General features: G+C 41.3%; 1 protein-coding gene across 1 annotated transcript in view; it reads right to left on the bottom strand.

Annotated features, from left to right (window-relative positions):
- GPR143 (G protein-coupled receptor 143) overlaps positions 1–8,552 on the bottom strand; it is a 29,070-nt gene extending 20,518 nt beyond the window's left edge. The window contains exons 1-4 of the mRNA XM_090064000.1: positions 8,246–8,552; positions 6,669–6,778; positions 2,979–3,073; positions 976–1,068 (exon numbers count right to left, since the gene is read on the bottom strand). Coding sequence (XP_089920126.1) covers positions 976–1,068; positions 2,979–3,073; positions 6,669–6,778; positions 8,246–8,489 — 542 coding nt within the window. The 5' untranslated portion in view covers positions 8,490–8,552. The remainder of the gene's footprint in view (positions 1–975; positions 1,069–2,978; positions 3,074–6,668; positions 6,779–8,245) is intronic.
- Between the last annotated feature and the right edge of the window lie 17,765 nt (positions 8,553–26,317).

The raw sequence follows: 26,317 nt of genomic DNA, 5'->3' as shown, positions 1-26,317 counted from the left end.
AAGAGACCAGGAAAAGCTTAATTCTTATTCACATCCTATAGTCTGGCCTTTCTACCTCTTTCATTAATAGGTAAAAATGTGGAACAAAATAAGGAGCTTCAAAAATGTTTGATGCATTAACCCTAGCCAGCTTAAGTGAGTTACAAAACTAGATTATTCAAATGAAGCCTAGCTTTTTTGTATTTCTCCCTTATCATCCAGAATTCCATTTCAGTCACTTGAATGGAATTAAAAAATAAGTCCAAAAAAGGCTGGGGGAGAGGAGAAGTATGATAGCTGAGTAACAGTCCTTTCCCGGTATGATCACATCCCTCCCTTGAGGGAGTCTTATCAATGTGGCCATGTCACGGTGCTACAGCAAAAGCAAGCATTTATTTCACATGGCCTGTTTCCTGAAGACCTAGAAAACTCTCAGGCAGTTATCTATAGAATAATAATGACACCATGAACCATGTCAATAAACTGTTTAATTTATATTTACCAAAGTTCAAAAAAGTTATGCCATTCATTAGTCAACCAAACAATGCACAACAAGTTAAGAGCATCTTTGTGATCCCCAAATTGTTTCTTTTGGTGCACAGCAGGAATAAATGAGGCTGAACTAGGACAAGTGACTGGTGAGAAACTGAGTTTTGAGAAGGAGTTTAAAGAACAGTGAGGTCACACAAGAAGGAGATAGCTTGTTTGCGGTGTAGGGTTTAAATGTGATACCAGACAACAGAGCAAAGAGTAAGAAGAGAAGGTGGTGGAGGGGAGCTGAAGGACAGATGTTCCATTTTTCATTTATTCAAGGCTGAATTTCTCTCAGTTTCAAAGTAACTATTCTTAGTAACCAAAGTAACTAAACTGAATGCAATTGAGTAATTTTGGATTTATAGGCCAGTAACTGAGAGCAAAATCTGGCCACTGACTGCCAAGGCTGACAGAGATACATTCAAGCAATCACAGAGATGATTATGTTAAAATCCTGCTTACCTAGCAACTGAAGGATAGTAAAGCATTGCAATTCCCTCCACACACAGCAGGACTGCCAGGCACCAGGCCATCATGTGATACAGCACAATTGTACTGGAAGCACATTAAATAGAAAGAAGCTGCTAATGACACTGCATCACACACATTTGGAGTACTTTAGAGTTTCATACAGGCAAGCTCAAAAAAGAATTTTATATGTATATAGTTAAAATAGTGCAATATAACACCAGCCATACAGTTACTAAAGAAAGGAAAAACAAGAAGGAAAAAATAACGAGTTTAGCTATATTAAAACATTGGTTCAGGTTTAGACAGAGGGACTATCCCTTCCTGTTGATATAGATGTTAACTCTCTCCTGCCCTCCAGATACCCTCTTTGTCCCTCCCTTTTTGTGACACAGTGGGCACATCTACACAAGACACTTTACTGCACAGCAGACCAATATGCTGTGCAGTAAAGCATCACCTTCTACATGTGTGTGACAATTAGGGTGCAATAGACTAATTTACTGCACTACCATATAGTCCTGTCAGATACAAGTGGTATCCAGCAACGCAGTAAATTACTGTGCTTAAAACACAATGTGTAGATGGTGACATTGGGATTAGTTTATTTCAGATCAAAATTAGCCAGGGTTTATTTAGTCACATTAATTGTACAGGTAGACACACCCAGGGAGAAAAAGCTTTAGGCAGGAAAAGCAACATAGAAAAAGGGGGCAAAGAGCCCCAAACATTTTAATCAGTAAACTTCAGACCAGTTGTGGTTAACAAATCATAAATTTTAACTATTATGATCAGATTCTAATCTCCTCTAAGTAAATGAGGGCTCAATCCAAAGCCCTTTTGAAGTCAGTGGTGAGTCTTTCTATTGACTTCAGTGATCGTGCCCCATGAGTTTTTTTCCATTGACTTTGCTAGGAGCAAAATTTAGCTCATAATGCCTTAGGCTAGAACTGTGTATCATATATATGTAGCACTTGGATCACAGCCCATAGTAAATAATGTGAATGTTATTACAAAGCATAGCCTTGTCAGGCACTGGGAATTTAAGTAGCCTCTGATGGAAATAATTAGGTTAAAATATGTGAAGAATTTTCATAATATACACTAGAAATTGAGTAGCATAGCTTGTCACTGTTTGGCAGTTTTATAGTTCCTGAATGTCAAAGCTTCACATAAAGTGAAAGTTAAGTTTGTCATGTTCAGGCTGGATTAAATGTACTTTAAATATAAGAATTTCCCTTATTTTGGAGAACTGGCAAATGAGCCATAACACCGATATCTGTTCACCCTGTATTGTCTATGCATAATATTATATAAATCATATAATATAATATCACATTTAGAACAGGAACATTTAAGGTCTTTTGTTCTTTGACTCCAACCAAGTGGCAACCAACTTGGACAATCTTTATACTTGGTCTGTAGCATCACAGCATGACCAGTTTCAAAGTGCATACCTATTCTAGTAATGGTACTACAGATGGATATAGTTTGGTTTTCTTTCTAATTTGAGTCAATTTGATTTTTAAGACATCAACATGATATTCATAACAGTCTGCAATGTAGATAAAATAGAAAAACCTCACACAACTTCAAGAAAGAATTCCAGGCACATGTCATCACCTTTTGCTTTCTCTTTTTTTAAGGAAAAAAGCCATTATTGCCAGGAGGTTCATTTCAAGTTGGAGATTAAGATTAGAGGAGAAATTCTGGCTCAGAATCATTGAAAGGAATTTTGCCAGTGATTCCCTGGAGACAGAACTTCCCCCCCAGCCTTTCCAAGTTTAGATGTATTCAACCCAGTATACAAAAATAAAGCTATATTTGAGCATACTTAGGGCCATTTAAGTCTCTAGCACGTCATGCATGCAAATCACTACCTGATTACCTGGTGCACAAAAAATGTTGGTGCATGCTTCATTTATGTGCATATACATGTGCACACAAGCATGTGCAGGTAATGTTGGAAATAAAGGCCTAGTTTATTAATTATTTACCTGAGCCCTGCTGATCTTCTAACCACCAAATAGGAATCTACAGCATAGCAAAACAGCCACCAGAAGCCAGCACAGTATAAGAGCTGGATCCACATCTGCAGAAGAAAAGTATTCCAGGAGTCACAGCTTCTGACAAAACTTCTAGGTGATCATGACAAAAATTCAAACCATCAGTTACTTCTAATTTAGATGCAAATTATTTGAATATATTTGATAGGTTCCGTGTATGCATGCATGCCAGTCTGTCTGTCATGTGGAAGAGAGATTGCAACAAATTTTGTTCATAATTACAGGATTAAGCCCATCAAAATGAACAGGTTTATTTTGATAAGCAAGTCAGTGCAGCCTCAGGACTGACTGACTGAGTTTGCCCTCCTGCATGTAAAAGATATTAAGTCTACCTACTCTTCGCACTGAGTTTTTCATGTGTATCCAAAATTAAAACTTAGCTACAAATTCATAGAGATTTATCTTGAGAATGTTCAAAATCGCAATATTTGCAATTTAGTCCTTGGGATATGAGAGGATAAGTTATGTGTCTTAATTCTTATGGATATACTGTGTCTTCATATTTTGGAGATTGACTTACCATAAAAGGAAATTGCTATGTATATTCAAGAAACTGCTCCCAAGAGAAAAAAAAACAGGATAATAGAAAATTGTGTACATTTTAACTTTCTGATAAATTCCTTCAGTAAAACCAAAAAGTGTTGTGAATAAATTTAAAACAAGTTAAATTCCACTACATTTGACAGCTGATAACTCACATTTTTCCCACGAGTGTACATTAGATAACTGACCTTTCCTGTCTGTGTTTACAGATTCCAAAATTCTTGCACACAGGAGCTGGTTCTTTTGCAGAATACTTTTTCATTAGCCTGAAACAATTTTACTATTCAATTTAACTTTCCCCTTAGCCCTTTGAGTCCCTTTTTCATGTCAGCTCCATTCTCATCTGAGTATCCTTTGTCATCAGTCCACAGCAGCATTCCTTCACCATACAGCAGCCAACATGGTTGTTTCTATGTCAAACATCAGTGAATAAAGCCCTCACATTCCCTCATCCAAAAGATAAACCAGTCTGTGAAGTGCTGCCTTTTTCTATGGAGGTAGATCTTAGGCCCATGAATGAATCTGTGGTTTCAAGGCACTCATCACTGGAATGCAGCTTACTCATAACATTGTCTGGGTAACTTCAGCTTAGTAATACATCTCTGTGGGTGCATCTACAAGTGCTGATTTAAGGCACTTTAGCTCAATTTAAGGTGCATTAAGGGCACACTTCTACATGTGTGTGCCCTTAATGTTTCTTAAAAATGGCAAAAGCAGGTATCAAATTTAGGCGCAAATACCTATAGCACATGTAGATGTGTTAAGGTACATTGATGCTGTGCATGGACTGACTTGGAACTAACTTTAGTCCCACATCAGTCTGCACAGATGGCGTTAATGTGTTTTAATGTGTACACGTGTAGACGTGAGCCTAAATCATCTTAATGCTCATTAAACTGATGTGCATTAAATTTAGGTCTGCCTACATGCATGTGTAGACATGCCCTGTTTTTATTCTAAAATGTACATTTCAACAATAATATTAACAAAAAGAATTTTTGGATATGTTTAACACAGGAATTGGTTTCTCCAACTCCAGCTGGCCAACTGGAGTGAGTCTATGAGGCCTCAAAAATCATCAGGTAGCAGATGCCTGCCAGGAATGTGTTCTTTCCACACATCCCTTGGATAACCTCCACAAGATACAAAGTAGAACTGTCACCACAGCAGCCATTACAGTGGGAATCCCCTGAGCCACTCCTGCTAGTAGGAAAGTTATTTGCCAAAGGGGAAGGATGAAGGACAGCTGATTTGGTTAAAACCAAATATCTATTGGCTTTTTTTTTTTTTAAAGGTGGGGGAAGGAAATGGATTTAAAATTTACATTTGAATGAGAACATGATAGAGAAGAATTATTTATTTGTTTGTTTATTGCTTTCATAAATAGAAATATTTCCTTGGACTGTAGTGGACCCAAACACTGCATCATTGCTCAAGAGACAGAAAATGAAACTTGCTAGTAACAGTTATGACGCACGAGGCACATTTCATCATTCAAGATCAATACCAAAAGTAAACAAGCTACATAAATAATAAAACAGTTATATAAAATAACTGTTCTTTTCATAATAATAACTGAAGTGAAATTAAATGGAAACCAGTACTCAGAATAACACCTCGCTGCTCAAGATTTTGATCCTGGTAGGTTAGCTTTAAAAAAAAATAAAACTTGGGCTCTGATACAAGCTTGTATCTACTGAACAATTAACAATAAATATTCCTTGTGTTTTTCACTAGTACTATGAAAAGCTTAAAGTATGTGAGAGAAAATAGAGAAGAGATACAGAAAAAGTAGTATTGATAATTATTCTCTCTTTGGACTGTTTTGAGATTGACATTGTCAGCAATTGGAATTGGTCCCTTGCATCTCTATGCACAATACTATATCATTTTTACACACAAACCTGCACACACAGAGCATTTTGAAATCTAATGATAGTTTTGCTTATATGTGCCAAAATACTTTAACAATAATGAGATTGTAATTCTAAACTGCTATTGCTCAGTCCTGAATTCCTTAAATACCAACATGCCTAATGCCCTTTTGTAAATCTTTGATCCTATTTATCAGACTCCATGTTACTGTAGAAGCTGTGAACTTAAATTAATACTTGTTAAACACAGCTTCTATATACAGTTTCCAGATAAACCTATATCCATATGTATACATATTCAAATAAAGTATGGATGAATATGGCTGTAATAAACCATTACAAACAATGTTGTCACTTGTGTACCAGTCAATGTGTGACTGAAACATGTATTGACATACCCAGGATAGCTTTAACCTAGTCATCTTGCATGTTGATTACAGTATAACCATGCAACATGGAGCTCAGTATGGACTGCAAACCTTGCCCGATAAGTTCAGTAATACTACAGAAGTTACCTTGTACTGAACTCCTTCCTGCGATAGCTATGATGCTCTACTAGGATCCTGAGTGAAGGGGTTCAAACTAGCTTACATCTATACCAGCTGTAGTCGCACCCTTAACTGCAGTGTAGGGCGCTTTGAAGTTTCTAAGGATCTGAAATCCCTACAGTGTCGAATGCTTCAGTTTTTGGGGGGGTGGGGTTTCCAAGTCAACCATATTTGATGCTTAGAAATAGCGGTTACATTCTTCATCCATGATTTCCAGTCAGATTTTTAGCGTACAATACCCAATTACAAAATACATCACTCAGTTTAGATCCATGGTTGCCTCGGTGCCTGACAAACCAGGAGCCATATTCTGCACTCAGATAATGTACACCTAAGTTTAATGGAGTTTAAAATTATAAAAATTATTCCTCTGAAAGCATATGGATTTAGCCACTAAGTAAGCAACCCGTTTGATAATTTTGTCCTCACCTTTCCGGAAACAGCTGGCTCTCCTCCCACTTCAAGTTTTTGCTGCACAGTTAGGCATGATAATACTTGTAACTTTTGGGAGAGGCAGAAATCCAGTGTGCTTATACACATGTGAAAGGAAATTAATTTTGCTTTAGAATAAGGGTAGTTTGTCCTTCAAGCTCCCTTCACCAAATTAATGTAATTTGCAAAACAGAAAAGAAAAGAAAAAAACTGTTTGTACCCACCGCACTCCCCACACAGAAAGCAGTAGGCCACACATCAGTTCCATTCATCACAGAGATGTTTGCTATGAAGTCTGGGAAGCTTAACCATATTGTTGATCTGAAGATAATACCTAATGGAGGAAAAGAAAACACTTAATGCTATGACTTTTTTTTTTTTTTTTTTTTACATGTTTTGAGTTAACATGCATTCTCCCAGTCCCATTTCTCAAATTAAAACCTATGTTTCATGCGTTAACGAAACAAGAACCATGAACTAGTCGAATGGAAAACAGTTCAGTTATTTAAGCTTTGACATAATCTAGTGACTGTAGTTAAAGTTGAAACTAAATATGAAAATTGTTGAGATATACGATTTTTTTCTATTAACAACGCTTCTGTTCAGTAACAACTTTGACAGCCTACAAGAGCGTATTGTATGCAAAAACACTTTCATATACTTAAGGCTTAGTTAACTCTTAACATCTTTTTTTCATTTAAAGAGCATTTTCTTTCATTTGTTGTCAATGAATGAAAACAGGAAGATGGCAATATTTTTCCAGTTAATACTGCTTTAAAAATATCATTTTCATCACTGAACATTTGTACTTATTTGTAATAATGTGATAGCACCATACATGGTCCACAAGAATGGCACTCAAGACAGATAAAAATGAGTCTCAGACAAGGAAGATACAGGGCAAATGGTTCTATGGCTTACTGATCTTTTTTTTTTTTTTTTTTTTGTTACAAAATGGAGGGAGATGGAAAGAAAACTATTTGCACAACTTGCTGACATCAGATTTTAAAAAATGATTGGTTGAGAGAAGGTCTGGAAACTGTTTTTTATTTATTTAGCCTTACCATATCATCTGAGCATATATATAAGGCAGGAAGAATAACGCATCTAGGCTGTTCACAAAAGCTAATAATAATAATAATGAAGATATGTGAGGGTTAACAACTGTTGCAGGAAAACCTGAATGAAGAGGTTTCGCTCTGAACACGGCATAATTAGTGGTCGTTCATGCGTTGTTTGGCAGGGAGATTGTTTGATTAGAATTAGGTATTTTTCTGTAGATCTGATTCATGGGTATACATGCATATTGCCTTATCCTTCCAGCCCATTGCCCTGTGAGCATGCAGCATAGTGTCCTTCATGAGCCAAGTTCTAATAGATTTTAAAAGTCTGTCTATAGCACAATCTCTGGTTTGCTGCTAGTATGGTTTGCTCAGAGGCATAGCTGACATTTTAAAAAATAATAACAACTTTGTTACTAAGGATTAAAGGTCAGATAATTATCTTTTAAAATTACACTTTAAGATCAATTAAGTTTTGTATCTGCTGTCCTTGAAAAAAAAACTTTTATTGCATCTTGTGTGGATAGCTTTAAGGATAGACTGTTTGAACCATGGCTGATTTTAAACTCAAGCTGTTAAACCCAAAATTTCACCCCAAACCTTCACCCTTTAATTTTAATCATACAAAATATAACCCACGTCCACCCAAAAACTGACAACAGGCTAATTTTGAACCCACTTTGTCAAAGGGAAGGGAGCCCAGATTAGCCCATGTCAAGGAACAGCAGGCTTGTCCTTACCTAGCCCACCGAGGATGTCACAAGCAGAGATGAGGAGAAGGATGGTAGAGGAAGAGGAAGCTTTGGGCATTTTCCGGGGGCTCTGTCCCTGTTTGGGGAGGAGCTGCAGGATACTAAGGAGTAGACTAACTGAGGCGCTGCCAATGCAAACACCACAGAATACCTCAGGTTGGAAAGTCAGAATCAGCTCTGTGGCTGCATCCCGGTTAGGGCAGCAGTAGGTTTCTAGCCTAGGAGAAGCCATGAGTGTCTGGCTGGTGACAGAAGACCAGAAGCAGAAGAACTCTGTCTTGCTACTCTAAGGCAAATTTACCTTTTCTCAATCCTTCCCATTAGTCCTTCAGTGGTGGGAATCACGCGATTGATAGATCATGTGCTGCTGCTGCTAGCACTAAATCCCCTGGGGCTGACTTTCTCAGCCTCTCCTAGAAAGGAGATCAGAACAACAGAATACAGTGTAATCTGAAACATGCTTCTTTCTTGCTCTGAGCCATTGGCAAGCGTTCACTCAAATATTTCTGCTTGCATTGTATGTGTTGCATGACGATTAAGCCCACTGGAGCACAGAAGAGGATATAAAATGAATGAAAAGAGTGACACCGAGGGTGGAGCAATAGATTTTTAATTGCTTCTTATTTTAGCTCCATATTCACCTCAGCCTACATATGACACTTTTAATTAAATTAACTGGAGAGACAGGCTCAAAGCCAAGCCGTTCCAAAATTTTGGAGGCACAGGAGGAGGTATACATCCATACTAGATCCTAGTTCTGGTCAGATCCACTTCTGCTATTAAATCAGAAATGTTAGCTCATAAAGATGGAGAGAGAAAAAAAGCACATTTAGATTCAACACATGGGTCTCATTAAATTGTGAACATTGAGAGGGACTACTCTTTATCCTTTGACATTTTTCTAAGTCTTTGTGATTATTCAGTAGTGACAAGTTAATTGACCATGAATGTTTTTTGGAAGGATTCAGAGATAAAATTTCAAAATTGGAGCAGTTTTGGTTGATTTCTAGTATACCTAGATAGAATAGTATGTTTGTGTTCAGTGATATTATTTGTGTTATGGGCAAATACTTTGGGTTTGGGCTTGGAAGCTCTTTGGGGATAAGTGAGGGGGATCTTCCCTGGGGTTGAGGTAGGGTAATGGGAATCAGTGGGTGGGGATTGTGGGTTTTATTGTAACTGAGTGTGAATTAGATGCAAATGGCTGTTGAGAGGTACAGCTGAGATTTGTGGAAGGGTTTGTTTTTGTGGCGATCTGGGCAGGGAGGTATGGTTGGGGGACAGAGGAAGTTGGAGTCCTTTGGTTTTGGGGTGTTATGTGGGGAATTTTGCCTGTGGGTTGTTTGGTTACTATAAGCTGCTCTGAGTCCTTTGGACAAGGTGGAATATAAATCTAATAAATTAATCAATTTGTGGGTTAAGAATTAGATTTCTCTAAATATTTTCTAATATATGCTAGAAATAACCTGTTTCAACTTCCACCCCTGCCAGTAAATTCATTCATTAGAATAAACACTGAAAATAAACAAGCATTACAAGAAAAAAAAACCTGAAGTGAATCAGATTTTAATAGTATAAATAATTCTAAATTATTTCAAGTGTGTTCTCAGAAGAAATGACCCGATCCCTTATATATAATGATTCAATTTAGATCCCAAGTCTGCATTCCAACATTCTGATTAACTTTATTTGGATGTTTTGTGCACAGCAGATACAGAATATCTGACCCTGACTTGCAGATCAAGGAATAAAGTAAAGGGGTAGAGGCCAGAGCTTATGCCCTTCAGCTGTGAGCTCATGCAGTGCTCCAATTCATGCTGAACAGGCAGTGAGCTCTGAGCTCACTGTGTATGCAGAGCCCAGCCAAAGCGAGGGGAGGTGCAACCTCATAGCTGCACCCCCTAGATCCTCACCAGGCCCTTACCCTATGAGTTTGTCACTGAAATAAGGCTTGACTGATATTGAATGATGCTGTGTAGTGACCATATCGTTGTTACTACACCATGCCAACTCTAAAATTCACAGCAACCCCTATGAGTCAAACTATTGCTACCTTCACGGCCAGAAACCTAGAATACATTTAAATGTAACTTTGCTGCAAATGAAATAAGTGTCTTTGACTTACGATACTTCACAAAGAACATATTTTCACTTTATTAAATGCCCTCAACATAACTGATGCAGTCACCTAAAAAGAAACTCAGGACTGGAAGAGTAGAACTATGATGCACTAGCAGAGTTGTATAGCAAATGATACAGTGTATTTCATTATGTCATAGAATCATAGAAAACTAGAGTTGGAAGGCACCTCAGGAGGTCATTTAGTCCACCTGCCTGCTCAAAGCAGGACCCTCCCCAACTAGATCATCCCAACCAATGCTATGCTGTGGCTGATAGTACAATAAAAACTGTGTTATCCAGCACTTTATCAGCCGGAAAGCTCCACTAACCAGCATCCAAGTGAGGTGGCTATGCAGGCCAAGTTCTTCTCCTTTACTTCTTTGGCCCATGACCCAGAGCAAAGCAGCCTGTGTGGGGCCCCTCTCCCTGTCCTCTGGCACACTGATGCCAGGGAGTGCACCAGACAGTGCACATTTGATTAACCAGCATCCCCCATTCCCAAGGGATGCTGGATAACAGAGCTTTTGCTGTACTGATCTACTGCTTTATTGTAGGCTTGATGCTGCACTCTCTGGGTACTAAGGCCCTAAGCCAAAATACTATATCTGAACAAGTTTGAACCCTAGGGCTAAGTACAGATAGTCAAAAAGCCTAAGGCTGAATTGATTCAGTCTTTGCAGGTTAATCTAAACTGCAAAGATTGAACCAATAAGCAACTGAACAGACATTCACTTTTGATTCAGGAAATGCAGCCACATGCCTGCAATGGCTCAAGCCAGCAGGCACTAGATCAAGGCTGTCTGGGATATAGCCAGCATAGGCTGTGTGTTCACTTCCTTTTCCTGATACCCCTGAGGTCTCTAGGATTTGTAGTCCACAATTACAACAGTAGGATTCTACAGCGTTGCGCATAAAGTTTTCTTCCTGCTTCCAAGTGCCTTTGGGATTTGCAGTCTCCAGTTGCAGCCAGCAGTAAGTTTAACAGGACAGGTCTGTACTGGGAGGAAGGGAAGTTTAACCCTTCTCCCTGGGCCCACCCCAGGCAGAGTTTGCTGGGGGGCAGTGAGCCAGCCTTCATTGCTTCAGCTAGGGAGCAGGGCCATCCCAGCTCTCTGGAGCAGACAGTCCAGCTGCAAAATGTTGGGATGCTGAGATATTCTGTTTTAACTTGAACTAGGAAGGGATCTGAGACAGAAGTTTCATAAACTAGTTTGACTTAAATAAGTTAAGTCTGATATTACATTCAATCAGGTTAATCTTAAACCTGTTTCAGCCATTTTGAAACTGGTCTATGTGCACTGAACTTCTATTCTGTTACAGGTTTAAACCAATTTCTGATCACTTAAACCGGTTTATGTGTAACTTCTGTCCCTAGCCTAGGACAGGTTTGCTCCAGATGTAACCTATGCAAACAGGCTGATCACTTGTTGAAGACATTCGACTGTTGTAATGCATAGAAGGAAGCAGTACTCAATCAATGTCTGTTATTTGCATTCCCATTTTTGTATGCATCCGCTCTTATTTTTCACTGCTATTTTTTTATTATTTAACCAGTTGTTTGGGAAAGGACATACTGTTCTGTTGTGCTAGGCAGTTAGGCTGGCTTTCTTACTAAGATTATTCCTTATATTTGTTTGGCTCTTTCTATTTTGCAATTGCTTTCATTCCAACTAGCTATTGTTATCTTTTTTTTTCCTCTTGTAGATTTCTCCTTCCATTATTTTTCCCTTTCTTTCCCCCTCTGCTCTTTCACCAGGATTTTCATATCTTAACTATGCTCTGGAGTGAGATTCTATTTTCCTCTCTGTTTTATCTCCACACTAAAGTGTCCTGTCTCCCATTTTTATTGTTCTATTCTTTGAGTGTTTTGTGGGACTGTTTTTAAGTGCATCATTGTTTATGCCCTACCTCTACCTAAACAATTTATTATAAAGGAAGTAAATCTCCAATGACTGTTGTGCTAGAAGAAGAGTATTATAGAGTTCATGATTCAAAAAGAAAATAAAGTGACTCATAGATATATGGATGAGTGCCAGAACATTCAGATGTGCCTTCACACAAGGACAGTGAAAAGTAATTGGGACACTACTGAGATCTATTTGAATTCCACAGGACCTGCTACCCAGACCAGTTCTCAGCTGGCACAATCTAGCCAATTTTTTCCCTGCTTGCACTTTTCCAGAAGTAGAAAGAAGCCACAACATCAGACTCAGTGGACTCATACCAAAGATAAGTTTGTCTTGTTACACTTATGGAGATAAGAGGATAAGAGCTGGGAGCCTAGGGGAAAAAATAACACAAGTAAGCAAAAAAGGTGTTCTGACTTGTAACTGAACATATCACATGCAGTAGTTCTGGTTCTAGTGCAACATATTCTAGTACAATGGAGGTAGTTTTAAATTGTCTGATCCTGTTGTCATTGAACCCTTAGCCCCTAAGCCCTGAAGCTAAGGGGGGTCCCTAACCCCCCCTTAGCTTTGCAGGTGGAAGAACAACCTCATTAATAAGCAGGAAAAGCTCAGAGGGGGGCACAGCACCTAGAAGAGGACCTCACAGAGGATATAATCCAGACTTCAGACTGAGGAGGGGCTGCTGCCAGGCCCAGTGCTCTAAGAAAAGTGGAAGTCAGCCACCATAATATAGTGAGGGACACTACCTAAATCCTGCTCATGGGCAGGAGTGAGCAGCAGAACAGAGGGATTTGCAGTCACCAAAGGCTGAGCTTGGCAACCTGCAGGAGACAAACCCTGAGCAGTAGACTGAGAGACACTGGACTACAGTGAAAAGCAGAGGTAGGCCTACTAATTAGGCTATTAGAAAGCTGCTGATATTGGTTAAGACAGCCTCAGGGCAGGTGGCCAGGAAGAGAAAGAGTTGAGACACATATCAGCTAAACCTAGGTGATATAGACTCAGTTTTGGTCTCACCTTGGCAGAAGCAGGATATGGCATGCCCTGGGGGAACAGGAGCAGTGCAGGAACAGGGGAACATGAGCTCATGGACCCGGGAGGCAAGGCAGTCCGCAAGCTCTGATTGGAAGCAGACTGTGAGGGACTTCCTAAAAACTAAGTGCCGAAGCTGAGCGTTACAGTTTACGTTGCAGACTGGCTTAAGCCATGGGCATGGGCATGGCTGAGGCATGGGCATGGCTGAAGGGGAGAAAACAAGGCCACAGAAGATGTTCCACAAAAGAGCTTAGAGCACACAGAGCTGATGGGCCAACAGAGGCCCAGGGAAAGAATAGCTGGCTGTCAGAGGCACAGCAAACTCTGACCAAACTACTAGAGCCCTGAGAGCCATCATGGCAGGTATGAACCCCCAAGAGCTGGTGCAAAATCCTAGGAGGGGAAAAAAGAGTCAAGCTGCAGACTAAGCTGAGGAGAGCAGGATCCCAGTGAACAGGGAAGAGGGGAGTAGGATGCCCCAGTTAGCAGAAGACAATGTCCCAAACATTCCTAGAAACATTCAAGTTGAGACAGGCAAGAGCGAGAGAAGAAACCAGCAGGTGGTTAAACCAGCCCATGCAAGCCACTAGAGGGCACCAAGTGACTTTGGGGAAACCAAAGTTTTTGTTATAGACCACCAAATACATTTTTCCTTTCTGTACCTTAACAATATTATAAACTGAATTCGCAGATACTGCAGTAGGAGAGAGACATTAGCACAAAGAAAAATACCACGTGGAATAGGTGAAAGCATATGAAACACTCCCTTCGTATTAATAGCACATTGCATGGTACTGAGAAAGAGCTCTGTTTTTTTATGAATTCATAGCCATAACTGAAGTGGAGAAAGAATGCTGTGCTTTAAGGAGAGAACAAGCTCCTTCTTCTTTTACCTCCATTTCAGAAGCAATTCCTTATCTCAGTCCACTTCCTTGCTGAGCTGAAATACTTGATTTCCTGGTCCCAAATGACAAAAGTACAAAAGTAAGGAGAATGTCCTTCTATTACTCTGGAGTACAGCATAGCTTATTATTGAATGCTCAGCTGTACACATTCTAATTGTGCTCTTAAGGAACTCACAGTATCCTGGCCTAGAGTACTGGTCTAACAAGAAAAAAGAAAACATGGGGACTGCACTTCCCTATCTGGATATGTTTTTCTACATTATGCATAACATTCTTGCTAGCACTTACGGCTGAAACTAGTCTATATAGAAACTGTTACTTTTTTATCTGATTCATGATCGTGCTCTCCCCCTCTCCCTCCCTCCACATGCACTGAACTTAAGACAGCAGTTTGAGTCTTTCATTTTCAGAAAATGAAGAGAGACCTCTATGGGGCCAGTTGCTGTTGTCTACCATCCTGAATTTGTATATATTATACATTCACTAAAAATTCTTTAAGATCCCCTTCTTAACTACCTTGACTTTGCAAAGCACTGATAAGCCCTTCCCAAAACCATATTTCTTCTATTTAGTTAACTGATTTTTTTAACAATATCACAAATGATATTTCACTTCACATCAATTCAATTCATATGTCAGTGCTACTACTTCAGGATGTCTATATAGTGATTTCAGGTATTTGAAGAGTTTCTTCACAAATATAACCACCAGATACCTGTTTAAACTAATTAAAGCAGTCTCTGAAGAACACTAGAAGCCCATCTATGCAACCGTACAGGTGTGTCTCATGGAGGATGGGGCTGGGTGTGTCGTGCTCATTCCCTGCTTACCCAAGTCACCAGTGGATACTCTTAGGTCTAACAGACATGGGGCATTTACACATACAGTTAATGCGCATGAAAAACTCCAGAGCTTATTGTTCTGGAGTTTATTGCTCCTGGACACCACGTCTTCACATATGCCTGGGACAGCAGCATGTTAGGCTGAGTCAGAGCCAGTAGTAAGCGGAGGGCAAGCAGGGAGACCAACATGGGCACTGAAGTAAAGGTGCACTGACAGGCAGAGAGCCCAGCCGGGGCAGGGAGCGGGATGGAGTCATAAGTGGCTTGTATGAGGGGGGCACAGGGAAGGGGTAAGGGTGGCTCCTGCTGTTGTGTGCACTCTCAGGCAAGGATGGGGGAGCATGTGCCCCCTGGATCTGTTCATGGGGCAAGGGCAAGCTACCAATGTGGGCTTTGCCCTGGGTGCCAAACTTAGTTGCTACAGCACTGGTCAAAGCAGCATCAGCTGGCAGGGGACCTAGGGGGTCAGCCTGCCAGCCCACAGCTGTTTCCCCTAGCTCAACATACTGTGGAGGGGCTAGCTGGGGCATGAGGGTGCCAGGGCAACATTTATACATGTGCTGCCACAGAGTTTTTCTACATATACTGTCCTGCTGCAGAGTAAATTAGTATCTTCCAGCCTAATAGGGGTGCATATGTAGGCATACTATGTTTACTGCACATCTACTAAGCAGTAGGCCTACTGCTTAGTAGCTGTGTAAATGTCTCATGTGGATGTACCTCCTGTAGGCTTGAAAGTGGGCACTGAGGATGAGTTGGCAGATATTTGGGTCTGGTGCCTGTCTTTTGACTTGTGTGGTAAGATGCACTCAGCCATGTTCTTCCCTGGAACCAGCCACTGCAGCAGTGTAGACAAACCATGAGAGATCTACCTGTGCCCCCCTTCACTTCCTAGTCTATTTTCACTATCCTGAATTTATGAACACATTTATTAATACATAAAGTGTATGTGCATTTACAAACTTAAAGTGAATATACATTTACAATAACTGCTTGCAACTTAGCATTTGTATGTTTGGTTGAGCTGCTTTACATTTTACTGGCCTGCTGCACATTCAAATATCTGCTTTGCATGTACCAAAAATTTCATCTACAAATTATTTATAGAAAGACATCCTTATTTTGTATAGAATTAATAATTTGTGTTTATGCAAAAAAATATGAAAGAACTCGGCAGGGGGTGGGGGTGGGGGAACAAAATGCAGCCACCAGTCTGAAGATAAAATTCTTGCTTATGGGCTGGGATAGCAGTCAAATTCCTCAGGGGTCAATTGTGAGGAGTTTTTGAACCACTGGAGCTCCATTTGAAAGATTCTTGTGGCCTTAAGAAATCCTTCAGCTGCCTCCATTATTTTTTCATTGGCACCTTTTCTACCAGTTTGTGGAGTGCCAATACAGAGACAGTCCATTTCAGCACACTTGTGATAGAGGTTAGGGCTGCACAAAGTTTGGGTCACTGATTCAATTCAGAGGACATTTGGCCCGATTTGGTGGCTGAATCTCCAAATCTGAATTGAAACAGGAGACATTTTAATCTCTCTGAAATGAATTAGAACTCTCCAAATAGATTTGGAGAGATTTGGAAAGATTTGATGATTCGGACATGAACACAGCTTTAAATGTTTTTTCTACATACCTCAAGGTACCAGGCAGCTCATGAATGCTGCAATGCTGGGGCAGAAGAAGCATCCCAAAGAAGCATGGGGAGGTCCCCAATGCTCTTGGCAGCAGACCCAGAAGTGGACTAGAAGCACTTCTGGTCTGCTTCTGGGTCTGCCAGGGAGCATGCAGGGTCCCTCCCCTCCTCTCCCCCCCGTGCCCTCCCTGGCTTGGTGACTGATGTCCCCCCACAAGCTCCTGTGGGATGCTCCATCTACCCAAGCATCACAGCATTCACAAGCTGTGCCTGGTACCTCAAGGTAAGCAGAAAAAACATTTAAAGCTGTGTCTATGGCCAAATCACTGATTCTCCAAATCAGCATCAACTGTTGAGAATCGGGGACAATGATCTGAATCAAGTAATTGAATCACTGTCCCTGATTTGGGCCAAATCCAAATTGAATAGGGCCCATTTGGCATATCCGTAGTAGAGGTACCACCTCATACAGCTAATCTGACCTCATAACCCTAACACATGAGACTCAAGCAGGTTGAAGAGAACCCTGTATAGGACCTCACACTAAGGTGAATGTGACACCTGCCACCAGCAAAACTGGTGCAAGCCTTAAGGAGGAATGCATAATGGGAAAAATAATTTATAATGTGAGAAAAATGGGCATTAAAATATAAGTAATTTTGACTGACCCATGTAATGTAGCCACAAAAGATTAAACTGAAAACCCCAGGACTTCTTAACCTTAAGTACTTTATAATGTTGAGCTGAATATAGAAGTCTTAGAAGTAAAGAATATTAACTCTCTACTGTGTATATATCCTCCTTCAGGCTACTGGAGCTTCTGAATTCTACCTGGCGGTGATACTTGCTTTATGTCTGAGGGCCCCTCTACATGTGCAGATAAAAGTGCAATGGGATCTAATGCATAATCTACACAATTGCACTTCATGCCACATGTACATGGCAGGAGGCACAACTGTGGGATTACACATTAGATTCAATCACAGTCCTAGGCTCCTCCTAAACTGACTCCTGCAGGTTCAAGCCCCGCAGCTAACAGGGCTTAGCAGGACTGGCAGTGGGAGCAGTGTTCCCTGAACTGCCCCTGCTGCAAGCCCCACAGCTCATGTGGGCTGTAGGCCTTGCAGCAGGGGCAGCATGGGGAACACTGTACCTGCTGCAAATCCCATACCTCATGAGGTGTTCTCCATATTTCAAGCTCTGCAGCTGTCACCAGTACAATCCTTGACAACTAAAAGGCTGGCAGCCGGATGGTGCACCCCCATGGCTAGGAGCCCTTCAGTTAACGGGGCTCTTGGCCACACATTCAATTAAATGGTGTGATTAGAACAAGCTATACATTTATTACACAGTTTTTGTGGAATAGCTTTGTAGCTTACTGCTTTTTTTATTGTGCCATTAATTGGTTGACTGTGTAACTGGGTCACAACTTAAGGCATGATTACCTGGTTAATCACACCTTAAGTGTAACGTGTAGAGGGGGCCTGAGTGTGGTAAGTGAGCGGGTAGTTCATAATTATAGACTATGACTATTTATAAAATGCATGGAAAGAAAAATTTGCACAAAGATGATAGGCAGAAAGAGAGGAAGGTCTGGTCTGAGAAAACAAGCAAGATATAGAGTAAATGAAAGCAAAGTTCAACCAAATATAAGCTTTGTAATGAACTTTATTTATCAATCATGGCTACCTCCCCTTCAAGATTACCTAAGCCTTTTTTTAAAGCTATACCACAAGACTACCCTTCCTCAAATGCCTCATGAAGAATCCCATCTTTTGTCAGCTTCCCTGTTCATCCCGTATCTGTTGGTCGCCTTCACCAGAGATTAAGTTTACTTTCGATATTGATCCGCAATCAGATGATCATAGAACAGATTGTAAATATATTAAAAGGCAGGCTGCCTATTGGCTTATATTATGTATCCAGCTTGATACAAGCTCTATACAAGAAATGCCAGGGATACAGATAGGTAGATACCCAGAACATAGTAGGCCAAATTCATCCCTGGTATAAATTCACTGGGTTCATTAGAACTAAACCAAAAATGAGCTTTTGACACATTCACATAGATGGCAGGGACTCTTTTCCCCATTAGCTGGTTTGCTGTCCTCTACTATATAAGGAACTGCTGTGTTGACTGTGTTTGAAATTACATCTTTTTGCATCATGGTGACTAGGAGCATACACTAAATTATTAGATCATTATAAATTATTTATAGGGCCCAAGTGTTGCCTGTTTAACATCTTCCCTGCTTAATAAGATAAGCATGGAGTTGGATATTTTAAGTTTGAGGCATTAATACTGCAGACAGAAACATGCTTGAGTTTTTTTGTTTTGTTTTTTTAATGAAAAGTGTCCTTATGAACTCTGGGATGCGAATGTTCATCCTCGAGAAACTGCACTGAAGAAATGACCATGAGACTATTGTTCTAACTGCAATTTCCTTAAAACATGCCTGCATCCCCATCACATTTCAACAAAAATCCCTTTTAATTCTCTTACCCCACTTTAACTACTGATGCAATCTTTGGAAGAAGTAAACTGTTCTCTCTACATCCATCTGTTTTCTAAAGTTTTTTCTTTACTTTTGTACAGAGAAACTCCTTCCACCTGAACCTTATCTATGGCTACATATTTGCCTCTTCAGCTTTCTTCTTCCTTGATTGGGGAAAATGGGAAATAAAGAATTTGAAGCAGGAAATAATGGTAGGCTGAGAGTTTAATTTTTAATTTTTTAAAAAAAACTGAGTGCCCCTCACTTGCAACTTGCTGCTGGCTTACTGCCAGTACCCTTCACCCCTGATCCAGAGTTTCCTGGCCCTGCCAGTGCCCCTCATTCCTAAGTCAACATCCCCCCCTCCCCATACCCCTCTCAGCCCTGCTGGTGCCCCTCACTTCCACCCTGCAACCCGCAGCCCTGCCAGAAGGAGCCCCCAGCTGCCCCTGTCCTGCCTGGGCTGGAGTGCAGTGGTTGTGGCAGCTCCAGCTAATGCAGGCAGAGGCAGAGCAAGTCTGGCCCTGGCATGGGATGAAAGGAGGAGGAGGGGAAACCCGTGGTACCCCCTACCCCGGGCTGGGACTCCTGCACCATGCCAGAGGGACTGGCCATGCCTCCCCGCCCCCAGGTATCTCCCAGCTGCCCTGCCCTGCCCCTGTGAACATAGGTACCAGCCCTGGTATTACCAGCCAGGTCATACAACTCCTTGCTGCCCGCAAAGGGCCCCCTGCCCAATTCCTCCTATGGAGGTTCAAGGGACTGCTTCCTGCCCCACCCTTGCTGTCTAGCCCCAGCTCCACCTCCAGCTCCAGGACACCTTCCTTGGGGGCTGGTAGGCACCTGCCCCCCCTCACACACCCATCCCCTCCATACACATGGCACCTCCTGCCTCTAAATCACCCCAAGCAGCTCTTCGCAGGTAAGTTTATGGGGAGCAGGGATTGGAAGGGCCAGGGCTTGGGGACTATCTGGGGCACTGTGCAGTGTGTGTGGGGGGGAAGGGGGGGAAGGAGAGTGTCACCTTCTATGTCAACCTCTCTTAAATCTTGGTACAGGGGAAAAAGTTTGACTTACTAGATAGGGGTCTGGACTGGACTCAGAAGTCCTGGGATCTATTGCTCATTTTCCTGCTAAACTGCCTAGTGACTTCACTGTGTGTCAGTTTCCCCAGGTATAAAATGGGGATATGAATACTGACCTCCTTGGTGAAAAACCTTGACATCTACTGGGAATTATTAATTAATATTAAAAAATATGCTATTAATAGACTCCAGGCAGAAATCATATTGTCCCAGAGAGTGAAATCCTTCTCCTTACTAACACTGAACATCAGTTTCAATGGGCTCATGATTAAAGGAAACTTATTTGTGGTGGTAAGACTAATTGTTCTTCTTACCTAATTTTTGCTGGCTTTCTTCTGCGATTGCATATTTAGCATTTGTAGTTATAGTACATACAAGTGGTAACAGATGTCATCTAGAGTGCAAAGCTACCTTTATTAATTTGTTGGTAATACAGTCCTCAATGGCAATGTGCCATAGCAAGTGTGGTAACAGCTTCACCCTTTTACATCACTAGTATAGTATAGTCCTGGTGCATCTACATGTGCAATTAATGCAACTGAATAAATTACAGTGCAATCTGAGCCGGAGTAAACTAATCCAGATGTCACCATCTACATTTGCATTTGAGCACAGTAATTTACTGCACTGTCAGATAGTCCTGTGAGACACAAGGACTATCTGGTGGTGCAGTAAATTAGTCTACATGGGCCTGACTGCTGTGCATGTATAGATGATGACACTTTACTGAACATCAAATTAGTCTACTGAGCAGTAAAGCACACATGTATACATACCCTCTGTTATCTCCATTGATAAAATTCTTTACAGCACCTGGATGTCTCACACCTAGTTTATATCAATAAGAGCTTTCAAACTCAGTCAACCACATTTGTAAATTACAGGAACTACCTGGGGAGAAACCTGTGTGATTCACTGGGGATTTTGGTAGACAAATGTAGCTGTTATTGTGATGGCTAAATACTTTGTTGTCAGAGAATTGTCTGGAAAAATAAAATTGTTGAATAGAGCCAACTGTTGCTACTTAGACAAACTCTTATAAATCCTTTGTTATATGTTTAGATAGTAGCTAGTACAATAGTGTCCTGGACCATGATGAGAGCACCTACATGCTGCAGAAATAGAAATAATAGTAAAATGTACCCGGGCAGTACTCCAAGAGGTACCCCCTCTCCAACTGAAGTGCTGTGGGAAGTGTAGGGACCCTTCTCCCCCTAAAGAAGGGAACTAGATTACTAATGGGGACTTAACCATATACCTTTTAATGAGAAAACAGTACTGGGAACATAACCAGTATAAACCATGGGGTATAGGGGACACTACAGTGCCCCAAGGAGGCAGGGTTCAATAAAGGTTAGATGCTTACAATCATAGACATATTCATCCATTTGACAAAAGACAGGGTTAACCAAAATATAAAACACAAAAAGCAGAGCAAACAATATTGGTTGGCAAAATATAAAAAAAAGGCACAAAATACAAAATGTCAAATAAAAAAAGAATATAGGGCCTAGGTATGTGGAAGGGAGAGAAAACAGAATGACCCTTTTCCACTGCAACAAGAACTTTTTCGTGTTGCTTCACTCACCCCAGCTAGGACTTGAATGTGTAGCTCCCCTCTGGTAGGCTGAAACTCTACCACACAGCCACCAGTGATGGTGCTGCTCCAAGCTGCTGGGGGTCTTGACCTTCCAGGAGCCCCAGCTTTACATGGAGCTGCCCGGCCTCTGACTGGAGGAGCTGGAAGCAGAGCTGGGAACCTCTCAGGTCGCTGCTTAGATCCTTGCTGGAGCTGGGGAGCCTCTCCTGATGGCCACAGACTCTTGTAGGGGATCCTGGAGCCCAGTGGGGAGCCTCTCCTGCCGGCCGCATGCCGCACTGCTGAGGGTCCAACTGCTGCCTGCAGGTCCTGCTCCTTCAGGTGCTTCTGGGGCAACTGCTCCCACCCTGCTGGCCCAGCTCTTTGAGACTCCTTCCTTGTTGTCTCTCACTGGTCTCCTGTGCTGCCCCTTTTATCCCCCTCCAGGTGACCCAAGGGGCCAATCAGGGGACATGGAGGGTGAGTCTCTGGGGCCTGATTGGTGAATCCCAAGTCCTCCAATCATCTTTTACCCCTTTAAAGCCCCTGGGCCAAATCATTACCAGATTGGTGAGGAAAGGGAATCCCAAGTCCTCCAATCATCTTTTACGCTTTCAAAACCCCTGGGCTAAGTCACTGCCAACCAGCCCGTCGCAAATACTTCAAAGCAAAAGTAAAATTCTCCAACAACTTTTGGTGTTTCTACCCATAGCAAGTGTCAGTTCCCACAGGGATGCTATATAAGATGCCTGTTTTTTGAAGTGGTGATTTTGGGGAATTCTTCAGTAAATGACTGCCTACAAACACATGGGCTCAGACCTGAGGGACCAGAAGGCCCCTTCCAGACTTATCTTTCTATCTGGGACAGGATCAGAATGATACAGCAAAAGGCACTGAGAGCAATTCCCTATAAACCAAAGGACAGAATTACTGTTGCCCTGATTTGTGATACCATATAAAAGTTACATCTATGAGGAAGTTTAAACTAGGATTGTCTGGTTTGAGGGACTTGTTTTCCATTGCTAAGCCAAAATAAGAAGTTGGCAGAAAAAAATATTTTATTTAATCTTCAGGGAGGGGGTAAATTTTGAGCCAGTGACCACAGGAAACAACTAAAATCAAATAGAACACCCATTTGTGTTTCTAAAGACTATGGTGGAATTATAATTGACAGATTTAGGGTCTCAGAGGGTACCAGTGGTAACTGACACACTTACTGCTATTAAAGTCTCTCTTAACAAATCTGTATTTTGCTATATTTACAGTTTTTGTATGGCCAGCAGATAAAACAGAGGTTTTCAGATTTTTTCACAGTGGTGAGGACATTCTATTTTTATTAGTGAATATTCCTTATTCCTTATTATTATTTTACTAGTGAATATTCCTAAATGTTGTTATAGCCATGATAGTTTGGGAAATATATGCAAATCATAGTTTATTTGGGAATATCTTTTATTGGCCCAACTGTATAGCCAGATATTACCAAGCAAACCTCTTTTATCACAAAACCATAAACATTCATAATAACTCATTAATTCATTAATTCATAATTCATTAATTCTTTCATGAATCATTAATAATTAAATCATAAAAATAAATATATAATCGGAGGTACCATTGTTACTGTTCTGAATTAACATAAACATACTTTGTTCAATTTCTGCCAAGAATAGGTATATTTTCTTCACTAAAAATGTATTTTAATACTAAAGTTTCCAAATTGTGATCTGTCTTTAAATGTTTGCTTTTCCAAGGTGTTATGCATTTACATAAGTCTGAAGTAAATGAGAGCAGCATAAACTGTCTTAATCAAATTAAGACAGCATAAACTGTCTTAATCAAACTATTCTTACTGGAATGTCCAAAGAACAATGTTGGAGTCGGACTGTAGATACTCAGTTTTAAAACTTATATCTGCATTCTTTTCATCAGGTGCAGAAATGATATCTGAAAATCTAAATAACAATGTAAATAATATATCTTCTTCTTTATGGATAATGACTTACAAAACAAAATGGTCAAGATGGAGGAGACTGAATAAAGCAAAAATGTATTTGGGTTATAGGAGGACAGAGGATATAAATCAACAAAAAAGACTTTATAGTCCACAGTGGTCTGTGGTTGCATAAATGTTGCTCTTTTAAATTTGATAAATTTGATGTAAACTGTTATTAGACACCCAGATAAATTTAGCTTTATATTGTTCCTGTTTTGAAATAATAACACAGATTAACTTTATAGTTAAGCAAATAAAAATTAATGTTTATATTTAGATTTATAATAAAAAGTTATTAGTAGTTATGCAGTAATAAACGGGTAAAAAGATTAGTCATATTCTCACTCCCTCTGTAGCATGGGGCACTGTCTAGTTTACACATCTTTGCATATATTATCTAGCTAATTCCTTGCCGTTACAGAGACCCAAAGCATTGGTGGTACTAAAATATTCATGGTACCCCTTTTTTCTCACCTGTTCTCTTCTTGTGGCTCATTGTAGGGTTCCTATTGTAATAAAATCCTGTGCTTTGAGTGTTTTCTGGCTGTGGGATGTGGAAAGATGTTCTTGTAGATCCTATAGGTCAAGTTTATTATATGGTTGCTTGCAATGGCGAGGAATTGAATTTGGTGACTCAGATCTCTTCCAGTCCTGTGTATGAAACATAAATGAAGAGTAAGCCTTAGTCAGAGACAACAAAAAAAGCTATAGATAGGACAAAATATGGAAGAAAATGTTTTTGCTTCCTCCCCTTCCCTTACTGTTTCATATTTTGGAGGAAAAATACATGGGTGGACATAGATGAAGAAGTGAGAGAGATCTGATAGAGGATCTGCCACCTTGGGCCTTACATAATAGTACATAATTTTGCATAATTTTGGAGTCAGTATCAAATGGGCTTACCTAAATCCCTTCCAGGGGTTGTGATGTGTGTCATTTGGCTCCCTTACCCAATGCTTTTCAACTGTACCATGTTTATCTTTCACCCTATGCAGACCTAGTGATTTTACTTTGGTTGCAACAAGTGTTGACTTCAGATTTGCTCAGTCTTGAAACTGAAAGAAAGAAAGAAAATATTTTCTTTCTCAAAAAGAAAATATGAGCCTGGTATAGAAATCACTGAGAAGGCTCTATGGCCTGTGTTATGCAGGGGATCAGAGTAAATGATGACGTGCCATTCTGGCCTTAAAATCTGAACTTAATGAGACAGTTCTGAACCTCTGAATTAATATCCAGCCTTCAAATCCTACTGTGTTTTGTATATCTTATTTTGAATTTGTCACACATTTGAATGATGTGACAGCCCACCTCATAAATACTAAAACAGATTTTAAGGCAATTTTTTTTTTGATTTTGGATTAGTCAAAGTGAATTTTTAACTAGTCTTTTGCCCAACCCTGGTGAATGTGTGCTGTTACTTTGACACCTGGAATAAAATCCAGAGATGATTTAAGTTAATACAAGCTTTGTCAGTCATTGTGGTAAAGCAGGTATGGTATAGACCAATAAGTCAGCAGACTTTGCCAGTAAGTCACTTGTCTTATACGGCGTGTTCAGATGAGTGCACACGTGACTCTTGCCCTACTTCAGACCCCTTTGAGGCATGTGTGGGAATGAAAAAAAGTTCCCCACACTGCAAACTTGCAGCACGGGGAGAAACTTAGACCCCTGGATATACGGGAGTCTAAAATAAAAAAAGCAAAAAAAAGTCCCGGAGACAACGGGCCTCCAGGGAGATGCTCTGGCTGCCAGAGTGTCTCTGTGGTTGGCCCCTTGCCCTGGTGCTGAAACGTGCAGCTGGCCAGGCCGCATGTTCAGCACCAGGGCTCCAGTGCTGGTGAGTAAGGGGTCTGGGTGGGCTGGAGGAAGGGGGAGGGGACCATGGGAGGGACCCCTGCTGGCCCCACCTGCTCCCCCAGTCCGCCCGATCCCTGCCCAGCTAGGTCCTGCTACCCTCGGGGCCCCTCTGCCACCCGGCCAGTCTGGGCCCATGGCAGCAAGACCCGGCCCAGCTGGGCGGCAGAGGTGTCCCAAGGGTGGCAGGACCCAGCTGGGCCCAGCACGTAGGAACTGCATGCCATGCTGGGTCCCGCTGCCATAGGCCTGGTGCAGCTGGGTGGCAGAAGGGTCCCGAGTGCAGCAGGACCCGGCTGGGCTGGAATTGGGGGGGTGGGATGGGGCCCTGGCAGGAGAAGGAGCCGGGCATGGAAGGGATTGGGGGGCTGGGGGAGTGGGCGGGGCCGACAGGTGTCCTCCCCCTACCCCTTACTGGAGCCCTGGTGCTGAACATGTAGCTTGGCCAGCCACACATTTCAGCACCAGGGCAAGGGGCCAACCACAGAGATGCTCTGGCAGCCAGAGCATTTCCCTGGAGGACCCAGCCTCTGGTCAGAGGGGCCCTGAGGGTGGCAGGACCTGGCTGGGCCCAGAACATGGTCCCTGTGCCCTGTGCCAGG

Source organism: Crocodylus siamensis, chromosome 1, assembly GCF_052110815.1.
Source record: "Crocodylus siamensis isolate JL-2025a chromosome 1, ASM5211081v1, whole genome shotgun sequence".
NCBI classification, from domain to species: Eukaryota; Metazoa; Chordata; order Crocodylia; family Crocodylidae; genus Crocodylus; species Crocodylus siamensis.
The sequence above is the reverse complement of the archived record's forward strand: the minus strand, read 5'-3'. Positions and strand labels throughout refer to the sequence as shown.